The 13,992-nt window shown below is 40.3% G+C and overlaps 1 protein-coding gene across 1 annotated transcript in view; it reads left to right on the forward strand.

Annotated features, from left to right (window-relative positions):
* LOC139470496 (partitioning defective 3 homolog) overlaps positions 1 to 13,992 on the forward strand; it is a 102,616-nt gene that overhangs the window by 37,582 nt on the left and 51,042 nt on the right. Inside the window, exons 2-3 of the mRNA XM_071252902.1 lie at positions 7,426 to 7,530; positions 8,726 to 8,927. Of these exons, the coding sequence (XP_071109003.1) occupies positions 7,426 to 7,530; positions 8,726 to 8,927 (307 nt within the window). The remainder of the gene's footprint in view (positions 1 to 7,425; positions 7,531 to 8,725; positions 8,928 to 13,992) is intronic.

Genomic DNA, 13,992 nt, shown 5'->3' on the forward strand with positions numbered 1-13,992 from the left:
AAATTAAATGTTTTAATGTTTAAAAAAAACAAAACTTTGAAAGATCCCAACTTTAAGACGGACAATTCTTAAATTTGTTTGCACTTAGTTTGAAATTCTCTTGTACTTCATCTGAGAGGAACTCTATATATTATGAGGATGTAGAAGTCTCGCTTGTTGTAGGAATCTACTTCATGTGTACTGGACGGCTAGAGTTTGTGACCTGGCTCATTGTCATTGCCTTATGCTATCAACCAGAAATTCAGTTGATTCAAATAAGTAGGTCAAGTGACATACTGCATGTGAAAATGGAGGACCTTGTTTCTCAGGTATATAGTCCAAGAGCCTGAGTTTTTATAACATTGAAATTGAGTGAGTTAGTTGGGTTTAACGCCGCTTTTAACAATATTCCAGTTTTATCACTGAGTGTCAGCTTAATGTGGAAGGAACGCCCGAAGTGATGCAGGCCTAAAAAATCGCGGCGCCTTAGACCCATGCCTTCTGTAGCACTGAACACTCACTCACTCAGAACATAAGTAAACCCTCCTCTGTTACTACATTCCCATGAAGATCCGGGGTAGAATAGGTCTCCAGCAACCCATGCTTGCCCTAAAAACCGTCTATGCTTGTCGTAAGAGGCGACTAATGGGATCGGGTGGTCAGGCTCGCTGACTTGGTTGATGCATGTCATTGTATCCCAGTTGCGTAGATCGATGCTCATGATGTCAATCACTGGATTTGTCTGGTCAAGACTCGATTATTTTCAGACTGCAGTCACATAGTTGGTAAATTGCTGAGTGCGGCGTTATAAACATTGAACAAACAAACAGTGAAAAGATCCCTGACATTGTCATCACAAACTTTGCAAACAAGCAGTCAAAAGATCCCTGACATTGTCATCACAAACTTTGCAAACAAGCAGTCAAAAGATCCCTGACATTGTCATCACAAACTTTACAAACAAACAGTGAAAAGATCCCTGAAATTGTCATCACAAACTTTGCAAACAAACAGTGAAAAGATCCCTGACATTGTCATCACAAACTCTGCAGGAGATGAACATGAAACCTCCATGTGATATTAAACCATCAGGATCAATACCAGCACCAATGTTGCAGCAGCAGAAGTAGGTGATAAGCCTCCGCCATCTGCTGCTGCTGGGATATATTTAAAGTGGAATGTCATTCTCTAATCAGGACAACATGATTTCATGTCCGACTACTTCACAATGTCTAAACCTTCATGTTCAGTTTACTTCTTAGACTTACACATAGTCTACAAAATCTTTTATTACAAAATACATTTCTCTCCTCTGAAATTGTTTTATCCTGAAGCTGAATTCATAGTAGAGTTGGCTAGACTTGCTTTTTTATCATCTAGACTGGGTTTGGTTTCATTAAATACATATTTTCCAGTCATGGTAGATGACTGTTTAATTCTATTTAACCATTTTACAATGTTTATGGTTCAGAGAATATAACTTTCCATGTCAGGGTTTAGTAAAAAACATATAAAAAAATAAGTCTTGTGTACATTGATCAATTGGAAGGAGTGCTAATTGGGATTGTTCACTGGCCAATATATTAGCAAATATCACCGTGGGCACTAATTAGAGCAGGGCGCTTAATACGTCGAATACGGCATTTGTATTTGAATTTCACCAGATTTTGAGGGGTCAGCATGCCCACAACTTTTGAACCTTATCTGTGCCGTGTACCTTATTCTGGTAACTGCCCCTAAACCCGCTAAGTGGTAGGGGCTGCAACAGTACCTGCCCGTATAACAATGCTCTACAATACAAGTTTGATATCTAAATGAGTGAATTGTGCAATGCTCAGGATTCCAAATATTTGTTGCCTTCACATGCTGGAAGATGATTCTAACCTTTGTTTATGATTACAGTCGAACCAAAGCAGATGTTTGTAAAAAATGTGTCGCATTTGATTGCACATATCATTGCCTTTAAGATTGGACAAATGGGCGGGGGATATAGATGACTTTGTCTCTTGTTTAGAATTGTTTGGGTTTCATAAAACACATTAATTAAACGGCCATGGTCCAGGACTAGGGAGAGCAGAAGATCCTGGGTTCCATCTCCGGCCATGTCATGCCAAAAGACGTTTAAGTTCTTGTTGTTACCCTGCCTGGCGCTTGGCATTACAGCATTCTCACCTCGCCTCACATCACCCTCACCCCCCACCTCACCATCACCCTCAACTCACCATCACATCACCCCCACCAACACCTCACCATCATCTCACCATCACCCCCACCATCATCTAACATTCACCTCACCCCCACCCTCACATCACCATCACCTCACCTCACCTAACCCTAATCTCACCACCTCACCATCACCTCACCCTCATCGTACATTCACCTCACCATCACTTCATCTCACCCTCACCTTCACCTCACCATTACATCACCCTCACCCCCACCTCACCATCACCCTCACCCTCATCTCACATTCACCTCACCCCCACCCTCACATCACCATCACCATCACCTCACCTCACCTAACCCTAATCTCACCTTCACCTCACCATCACCCACCTCACCATCACCTCACCCTCATCGCCCATTCACCTCACCATCACCTCATCTCACCCTCACCTTCACCTCACCATTACATCACCCTCACCTCACCTCACCTCACATCACATCACATCTCATCACATCTACCCCACCATCAGCTCACCTCACCTCACCTTACCGGGACTGGGATTAAACTAAGATCTGTGTCCTGATGGTACATTTCACTGTTGATGTTTCATTGGCTGTTATATTGACTGGTTGTGTTAGCTGAAGGCTGGTATATATCATGTACATATCAAATCAATATCCATGTATGACTTGTAGACAGCACATCAGCATAAACTGAATGCCTCAGGGCATGGTATAAACATTCCATAGTTGGAGGTTGGCTTCCATAGACTGTACATATAATGTAGGTGACATATTGCACCTTGCAATGTGGTTTTGAGGGCATTTGGATGCAAAATACAAAATTTAACGGTGGTAGCTAGAATGTTATTAGACTAACGCTTAGTCTTTGAAATATATAATTTTGATAGAAGTAAGCAACCACATCTAAATTGAGAAGGAGCCCCAGTGAAATTGGAGTTTCCTGAACCTTTGGAAAATCTAGACTTGCTTCATTTAGAGATTCAGCATTACATTAAGGGCTGGCCGAAAGGGAAAATAATAGGGTTCAGGGACTGTGAGACAGACTAGGATGTTCATAATGCGGACCCCAGTATTTGATTGCCATTAACAGTCTGTGCCAAAACTGTTTGAGACTACTAGCCCAAACATGGCTCATTGGGATCATTTTCAGAAGATTTTAGTGTTATTATGTGAACTGTTATCAGCTGAGCTTACTGGACCAAACAGACTCTTACTAGACACAGACTTCAGACTAGTGGCTAAAGTTACCGACTGCTTTAACAGCAAGGAGTCCTATCTCAATGGTAAGGTTGTCACCACTGCCAGCTATAACGGCTGCATCTATGATTTATCAGAGTTTAGGCTACACTTTTGAAATGTTATGTTTCACAGATTAATTGAGTCTTTTCCACACAAGGTCGATAAAAATAAAAAGGAATAGCGATGTCAGTCATTTATTTATTTATATGAAAGTCTTTCTTCCGCGGAGTTAAAACTGCAGCTGGCTTCTTGAATCACTGATAGTGATTCAACCAGTGAATTTGTATAACATTTTATATTGTATGAGAGGGTCTATATTACTTATGGGAGACGTGATAAAAATAAATACTTTTATGTTTAATTTATTTCTTTTACAGCTGCTTTTCAGTAAGGGCAGCGGGTCCGTGAAACGAAAATAAACTAAGTGTGGCCTTATGTTCCCAAGTATGCTCACACTCATTCATGCCATGCTTTACATGGTATCACCTTGCAAGAAAGAGATTGCATGGATCTAGGATGTCTCACACGCATGCACACCCCTCTCTCTCAGCTACATCCTCTGACTGTGTGTGTTGCCAGTGTGGATGAAATACTCTCCAGTCTGACATGAACACGACATGTATTAGTCATAGGTTTGCACCTGACTGACTGAGTTCGGGCTGCGACTGGTGGGGGATGCTTCTTGGTGCTGCAACTCGATACTGTCAAACTCCAGGTTCATAAAACACTGGTGGTCTTGAATGAAGAGCTGCTGGGACATCAGAGAATGGCCAAGTGTGATTTTGTGTGCACCCTACAACCCTCCATGTTTTCTCAGCCACACTGCATTTTGCAATCATCCATCCTAATAACCTACAACATCCCTCCCCCCCCCCCCCCCCCCTCCTCTGATACTAGCCGACCTTGCTACAAGCACCTGTCACCACTGTACTGTAATACATATGATGTAAGATAGCATGCAGCAGTGATGACCGATACTATCCGACCCTGCTACAAGCACCTGTCACCACTGTACTGTAATACATATGATGTAGGATAGCATGCAGCAGTGATGACTGATACTATCCGACCCTGCTACAAGCACCTGTCACCACTGTACTGTAATACATATGATGTAAGATAGCATGCAGCAGTGATGACTGATACTAGCCCACCTTGCTACAAGCACCTGTCACCACTGTACTGTAATACATATGATGTAAGATAGCATGCAGCAGTGATGACTGATACTAGCCCACCTTGCTACAAGCACCTGTCACCACTGTACTGTAATACATATGATGTAAGATAGCATGCAGCAGTGATGACTGATACTAGCCCACCTTGCTACAAGCACCTGTCACCACTGTACTGTAATACATATGATGTAAGATAGCATGCAGCAGTGATGACTGATACTAGCCCACCTTACTACAAGCACCTGTCACCACTGTACTGTAATACATATGATGTAAGATAGCATGCAGCAGTGATGACTGATACTAGCCCACCTTGCTACAAGCACCTGTCACCACTGTACTGTAATACATATGATGTAAGATAGCATGCAGCAGTGATGACTGATACTAGCCCACCTTGCTACAAGCACCTGTCACCACTGTACTGTAATACATATGATGTAAGATAGCATGCAGCAGTGATGACTGATACTAGCCCACCTTATTACAAGCACCTGTCACCACTGTACTGTAATACATATGATGTAAGATAGCATGCAACAGTGATGACTGATACTCACAGGCTAATTACACCAATTACTGCCATTATCCCTTGTGTCAATGCGCTATGTGTATGTCAGTGTGACTTTCCATAGGCTGCAATGTGGAGATCACAGCCAAATAGTTGTATCTCATAAACCATGTATAATGAGAGACCAGTGCAGTCAGTTCAGTCAAGCCATTGAGGAGCGGCAGCTTAATTGCACTGATTTGAATATGACTTTTGATTTGCCATTTGTGCACATGTATTTCAACCAGCGTGGTCCGTTTTTGCCATCTGTTACCATGGTTACAAGAGTTTTTGGGTGGAACTTGTCCTTTGGTATCATTCAAAGTATGGTATCATTGGTATCATTGTCTGTACATTTGAACTGTCACTAGATAAGCTTTCATGTGACCAGACCAAAAGCAGCTGTTATTTCTGTCGTGTCTGGGTACATGGCTGAAGTCACAGGATGGCCATTTGTCATCCAGAACTGGCTTCGAACTGAGATGTCACCTGGGTGAAATCAAGGCCATCTCCTTGGATATTTCACTGCAATGACATTGCATCACCAAGTTTTGCAAGCCATATTGATATCATCGGTTACCCTTTCGTCACAATCAGATGACATTCCTAAACTCTCTGACATTTAAGATGGTTAGATGTATTTTGTTTACACAACCCAATTCGTTTTACTGGCTATAACCTGAAAAACTTTACAGAATGATTTATGATGATGATAAATAGAATTCCCCCCTCGTGTTGTGTTCGGGAAGCTTGACTCCTGAGAATTTCTAGGGCATGATGATGATGATGATGATGATGATGGTTATGATGATGATGACAATGATGATGATGACAATGATGATGATTATGGTTTTGATTGATTGATTGATTGATTATGATGATGATGGGTTGGTTGGTTGGTTGGTTGATGATGATGATGATGATGATGATGATGATGATGATGATGATGATAAATGCAGTGATAAAAACTGTTTTAGCCCACAATGATAACAAATAGCAAAACCCTAAAGAATGGCAATTTTCTACTAGCTTTATGATACCCAAACTAATAGGCAGTTTGGCAAGGACTAAAGATCACTAGTGCCAATTTCTAATGCTGATATGGTTAGATGTTCACGATTAGATTTTATTTATGACATACTGTGTTCAAGTTAACAAAATAGCTTCTGCAATATTCACAGATCAGACCTGAATGTGTAAACTCACGTTAAGCTGTTATTGTAGATAACCTTTATGTATGGGGAAGTTTATATTATCCAGATGAAATCTACACTTCCTCATCTGGCTTATCAACTGCATATGTCAATCATTATGTAGGAAATAGACATCTATTACAGTAGTGTTTATCTGTCAGGAATAAGGAAATGGCCTCACCATCAATCGTATCAACAGACTTGTAGCATTTTTAGTATGTAAGTAGATAGATTAAAATCATGTATATGATAGTCCCAGACCTCTCAATTTCTCACATCGGAAATTAAGTTCATGACAATTTTTTTAACAATGAATATATCAATTACAAAAAACAATAACTGTAATATTCTGATTATCTTGTAAATTAACAAAAGGTTTGTTAGTGTTTGAAGAACAAATAGTTATTTATGCGCATTGACCATTCTCAACAGGAAAGAAGATAAACTACATTATTTAGGAGTCCCAGGATGTCTTAATCAATCAGCCAGCAGTCCCTTTCTTTTCCTGTGTCTGGAGTTCAATAAGCCGACCTCTGGACTGAATAATGGATGCTATTTGCCCTACTGCTTTCCCACTGTTGTTAAAGCATTGCTTTATATTGATTGACATAATTGACACAAATGACTTACTTGACATGATTGAAGCTTGTGACTGTCATTGTTGTAAATGTAGATAAATTTGAAATAGTTGTTTTTATAAATTTACAAATCTAATAATTCTTTTACTTTAATTTTTTTACTTGATAAACATGTTAAACAAATTTTATTTTCACTGAAGCTTTTACTTGTGAGATTACAACTTTCAAAATATTGGGAAGCTCTGATGACAAATGATAATGATGATGATGATGATGATGATGATTTTTAAGGACGTTTATATATAAAAAGCGATTAATGCACAGAATGAAGATGATAATGAAAATGTTGATGATGATGATGATGATTATGATGGTGATGATGTGATGATGATGGTGGTGATTGTAATGGAGATGATGATGATGATGATGATGATGATGATGATGATGATGATGATGACATTTATATCCAACGAGCAATTGATGATGATAGTATTATGAGCAACCATTTCTCGTTGCAGAGCAACAACCACTGGGTGTCTGTCCACAATGTCAAGGCCATTAGTGGAGGCGGTATCCTTGACCCTGATGACCAGCTCAATGATGTGGTGGACGACAGGGAGCAGGTACGTGGAGGTTCATGGTGACGTTGACATCAGGTGTATGAACAATCAGTAACGAGAAATCTCTCGCTTACTTGATGGTTACCTTTGATTCGAGTCAAATGCTGCCATTGAGGAGCTAATTGCTTACTGTATCCCAGAAACTAGCTACTATTGTAATCTTGATTAGAGGGCCGACTGAATTTTACTGTGATCTATGTATTGTGATGATTTTTCAAAATTGACACAGCCATGCAGGGATGAAAATTTTCCTGGAATATCTAAGATTTTGTTATGTCAAGGGTCACTTTTGTGATACATGCCATTGCAATATACTTATAAATCGTATAGTCCCACAGACCCCTGTCTAACTTTCAGTGTATTTTTGCTTCTCATCCTGGACCTTGTCATGAAACATGATGCTACCTCTTTGTCCAGTAGACTTAGCTGATGAAAATCAGTTTCTAATGACCTGAGATGCTGCTGACATGTCCAGGCATGTTCAGACATGTTCAGACAAGTTCAAACAAGTTCAGACATGTTGAAACAAGTTCAGACATGTTCAGACAAGTTCAGACATGTTCAGACAAGTTCAGACATGTTCAGACATGTTCAGACAAGTTCAGACATGTTCATACAACTTCAGACATGTTCAGACAAGTTCAGACATGTTCAGACAAGTTCAAACAAGTTCAGACATGTTCAGAGAAGTTCAGAAAAGCTCAGAGACATAGAGACAACATTCACTAGATTTGGGCCAGTCGGGTCATCAGTTGATTATTTATGTGACAGGATCACAGACAGTAATAAATGGTATAGTCCCACAGACCCCTGTCTATCTTTCAGTGTACTTTTGGCTTCTCATCCCGGACCTTGTGTTGATGGGGTACAATCAGCAGTTAGCATGCCAGAGCATTTACAGTCATGAAACATGAGGCTACCTCTTTGTCCATCAGACTTAGCTGATGAAAATCAGTCTCAATGACCAAGATGCTGCTGACATGTTCAGACAAGTTTAAGCAAATTCAGACATTTTCAGACATGTTCAGACAGTTCAGACAAGTTCAGACATGTTCAGACAAGTTCAGACTTTTCAGACATGTTCAGAGACACAGAGACAAGATTTGGGCTGATGGGTCATCGGGTGGATTAGGTGACAGGATCACAGACAGTACTTTTACACACACCTCATGATACTTCATTCACTATTGCCCTGCAGTTGATAGCAGACTATGAGGAGCAAGGACGCCCGGGACTGCACCACAATGGCGGGGATGGGGCCTCCGCCTCCTCCACGGGGACTGCCAGTCCCGATATCTTCCAGACAGGGGACCTTTCCAATGCCATACACAGACCGTTTCCTATCTCACTACAGAATGGCAAGACCGACGTCATCGTTACTCCGAGGGATTTGTCTCTAGGTAAGTAGGAAACAGGTCTTTGAATGTTGCCCTGTGTCGCCTTCTTGTAGTCAGGACATTATAGTGTGGAGTCTTCTAGCACATATTCCAGTTTTATTATTGAATTCATATACCTTGTTTATCTCTAGTTTGTATACCCCGATTCAAATAAATACGGAAACTATGTTCCCAAATTCACTTTCCAAATTTAGCTGAACACTCAGATATGGTCCAAGGTTTAACATTGACTTTTGTAAACACCAACCTTGACCTTGACCTTAACCTGTTGGTAAGCTCCCATCTACTCTTTCATTTACTTGTAATCTCAAAAACTGACCTTGTCCTTGACCTTGACCTTTTGGTAAGCTCCCATCTACTCTATCATATAATTGTAATCTCAAAACACAACCTTGCCCTTGACCTTTAGGGTAGGTCTGGCGTCAACATTGTCTTGTCATAGTGATGACTAAAATAGGTCGGGTAGCAACTTAAGGTAACCATGGTGATGAATAAATTAGGGATCAGATGGTTCAAGGTGAGTGATCACCGGGGGGAAGACCATCTCTGAGTTGTTACCTTCATTGTGTGGGCTGTTAGGATTCACTCGCGTATTCGGTGAATCAAAATGTATCCATTCATGAATTGAATTTGTTATTCGTGGCCACTAAAATCGAATATTTATGAATATGCAGTCATGTACATTTACATACCCTGACCCTTAAAATATCCATAAGAACATTTTATATGCATAGATTTCTTCAAAGACAACACCCTTTTATATTTAATTTGACAGTATTGTTGTCACTGGTCATTGTCGCATTTGTGCAGATACTAGTACCTGGATAAGTGCAGTATATAAATGTATAATATATTAATAATTAACAAACCATGTCAAATAATTTATGTTTTTATTGTTTCACTGAATATCATAAATAATACATCAACTACTGACTTGTTATTGTATTTGTATTCGTTACCCTATATTCATGATACGAATCGTATTCGCCTCATAGTGTAGTGTACTTGTTGCAGCCCTAATGCTCTCACCGTTGACCACTGATTCGTATGATCCAGTCGCACTTTTCTGGTGACTTTGATATCATTGCATTTGGCTGAGTCAATTAAATGTCAGAATCAGATTATTTTACCCACAAATTATATTTAATTTGCAACCATATTTTTGACTGTCATGGTACATTGACTACATTCCTGCACGGCACTTGTCCATGTATACCAACTTCATGCACGGCTGATTTTAATTTACCATGTTTCCGTAACATCTGTAATTGTGATTGTAATTGACATACATATAAAAACCACTCAAACTAGGGAATGACTGATGATGTTGATGACATAGAACAGGCTTTGCCATCCCTTGTGATCAATATTAATGAAGGACATTATCAGTGAAGATTGGAATTGTTCCCAACACGCACCAGCTGCATATTTCTATATTCATGATATAATTGATAAATGTCAGAAACGAGGTTAGGCAGTTCCACTGTTTTCATGCTTGACATTGGAGCCGTCCTCAATTTTTGTTTGTTTGTTGTTTAACGCCGCACTCAGCAATATTCTGGCTAAATGATGGTGGCCTGTAATCAAGTCTGGACAAGACTATCATGTGATTGATATCGTGAACATCAGTCTACACAATTGGGACACGATATCATGCATCAACCATGTCAGCGAGCCTGACCACCCGATCCATTAGGTCACCTCTTACAACAAGCATAGTCACCTCTTATGGCAAGCATGGGTTGCTGAAGACCTGTTCTACCCCGGATCTTCATGGGTCCTCAATTATCAAGAGTAGGATGTCCATTCTATCATAATAACTACCCTGGACCCATACTTTGGTTTTTGGGGGTCATGGATTGTCTTCAGCATCTAGGGCGCAGACATTCACTAAGTTGCTTTCATGTGTTTCACTAAAACAGTAAAGGTCTGGGACCTGCATCACTTCAGGCTTTCCTCCATTTAAAGTCTCAAGGGAGGTTTATAAACCTTCAGTTGTAAAACCTAGGTCTTACAGTTCAAATGTAAAACCTCTGGGTAGGTCTCACTTGAAAGGAGTACCTATCATAAGGTTACTTAGTATAATGGAAAAGGAAAATACCGACAAAACAATAAGCAAAATTGTCTTTAAACTATAGGTTTTAAACTAACACTTTTCCTCTATATTGGTTCTGTTTTCAGTGAAATACAAGCCATTTCTACGAAGCTGTAACATTAGTTTTAACAATAACAAGAATTTGGAAATATTTAGTTCCAATTTTGGTATTTCCACTGACATATACTGCAGACGGGCCTGATATAGGCCTCTAGGTTGGTGTAGATATAACGTTGAAGTCATGCTCTGCCTGCTCATGGGGTCACTCCACTGATAGCATCTGACTGAGAATTGCTGCAGTCATTGTCAATCCACCTCAGCTATAATAAACTCTGCTGACATAAAACTCTCTTTCCCATGCTAGACCTTCCCATCCCTGAATTAACTACAGATCATAAAGATGGAGAAAAAGAAACATGGCAATCTTGTTATCTTGGGACGATAATGGATTCTCAGTGGTGATCCAGTTGATTGGGTTTCATCACCAGATTGGGTCATTGTGTGGGATAGCTTGACTCATTCTCACTTCCTGGACAGTTGAACTCTGGGTAAACTTGCCCAAGGGGGTGGTCCTTATGTTCCTGAGTGTCTCGAGACTTGGTTGTGGTGGGGGGGGAGGGGGCAGGGCTGGGCGGGGAGGGATTATTTGAAGAGGCTATTGGCCTTCACTCAAACTACGATACCAACATTTAAGAGTGTGACCAGTCAATTCTTGCTGAATTAATTAGCTGTACAGGGTTTGGAGAGTTTGGAGAAGATGTAGAAAATGTTTCACAGTCACAGTTAGACTAACGTTTAGGGTCAGAAATATGTTATGTTATTTGAAAATCTATGCCTATAAATGGAGCTGAGAACATTGCTTAATTTCAGGCCTAAGCTGAGGCTATCTCAACTTGAAAAATGTCATCTTGGTAAATCTTGATATGTCATCTCCTGATGACTCGTTTCATTTACTCTCTAGGGTCTGAGTTTCTTTATTTGTTTCGTGTTGTTTGACGTCACACTCAGCAATATTCCAGCTATATGACGGCGGTCTGTAAATATTCGAGTCTGGACCAGACAATCCATTGATTGACTACATGAGCATCAATTGGGACACGATGACGTGTATCAGCCAAGTCAGCTAGCCAGACCACCCGATGCTGTTAGGCGCCCCTCAAGACAAGCAAAGTCACCTTTTACGGCAAGCATTGGTTGCTGAAGACCTATTCTACCCTCGGATAGACTGTCAATCTGTGCCAAAAACTTGGCTCTTAGCGTCATTTCAGTACATTTTAGTGTTGTCATGTGTATTTAGTTTTAGGTTTAGCATCAGATTAATCAGTCATAATATACACATGACAGGTTAGAAAAGTGTGTTAAATGCCTGTCTTGCATATGATTTTAATGCAGTATCATCTGTTTGGGGCTGTTCGGTAGCCTAGTGGTTAAAGCGTTCGCACGTCACGCCGAAGACCAGAGTTCGATTCCCGACATGGGTACAATGTGTGAAGCCCATTTCAGGTGTTCACTGCCGTGATATTGATTGAACAATGCTTAAAGCGGCGTAAAACCTCATTCACTCGCTCACTATCATCTGTTAAGTCTGCATAAACATGCAAAAGTCGGTGAAAAACATAATTATTATTTTTTACTAATTTATTGTAATTATTTATTTCTGTCTTTTCCCAGTGTAGTTTGGGAATGCATATATGTTCATGGCAATCTAACTGGCTTAACATGTAGAGTTTTTCTGTGAGAGTTTCTGTGATTGAGGTTGTGCAAGGATTGATTCAGTATTCCGGTTGTGCCCTGTAATGACGATGACAGCTGGCTAATGGCAATACTGGCATTGTTTGTCAAGGGAATTAATTTGCAGGAAGCTAGTTAATTGTAGAGGTTGCTGTTATAAAGATTTCCTTTCAAGTCGGAACTTTGTTTGTCTTCACACTTGGTTTTCAGGTCTGACTGTATCCGAAGGACCCATGCTCGTAAAAAATAAAATGAGGATCGAGTGGTCACAGTGTCTGACCTGGATATTTGTGTTGCTCATGGTATCAAACACCGGTCTGCCTTGCCCACACTGTTTTTTACAGGCTGCATTAAGCTGTCATGATCCGGGTTAGAATTGGTTTTCAGCAACCCATGCTTGTCATCATTCTGAATTACGGGATCGGGTGGTCAGGATCGCTGACTTGGTTGATGCACATGATCGTATCCCAATCATGTTGATCAATGCTTGTGATGTAAAACGCTGGATTGTCAAGTCCAGACTTTATTATTTGCAGCCCTTCGTCATATATCTGGAATATTGCTGATTGCATCATCATACAAACAAACAAACAAACAAACAAACAAAACAGGTTGCATTGGTGGAGCTGGAATATTGCTGACTGCATAAAAAACATTCATTCAGTTTTTGAGGTCAGTAGGTGCAATTCATCCCATGACAAAATAATCGTCATCCAATGGACGATGAGATTGGATTGCTTCACATTCAAGGCGAACAATTCATCCCGGGAATGAAGTAGCTTTATAGTGAGGGTCTTGGCCCGGCTAGGAGTGAAGTAGCTTTATAGTGAGGGTCTTTGGCAGTCATGCATGTGGAGAACAATGATATTTGTCAATTGAACTCACTTACTGGTAGTGCTTGGACTTGTATTGATCATCGGCCAGTCTTTGTTTGTGGGTGGAGCAATCCATGAGATGTTGAGTTGGTGTTAATTGGGGACCTTGACAGCCTTGTCCACATCTCTGATGACACTGATGCATGTCTTTGAAAGTTGCCAAACACTGATGCCAGTTTCGCTCCATGGGACTAGTAGTGCATTGATTACACTGGATTCTATCACAAAAGAGTCTTTAAATACTGAGACCCTGGCGAAAACATTAAGAAAGAACCCAACTCCAGTCAAGAATGATTTAACAAGTCTACATTGCCTCAGTAATTAAACACTGACCTGGATTGGATCCTGGGTCTTGTTTGGATTTTAT

Source organism: Haliotis cracherodii, unplaced genomic scaffold (assembly GCF_022045235.1).
Source record: "Haliotis cracherodii isolate W230 unplaced genomic scaffold, xgHalCrac1.p SCAF_20, whole genome shotgun sequence".
NCBI lineage: Eukaryota > Metazoa > Mollusca > Gastropoda > Lepetellida > Haliotidae > Haliotis > Haliotis cracherodii.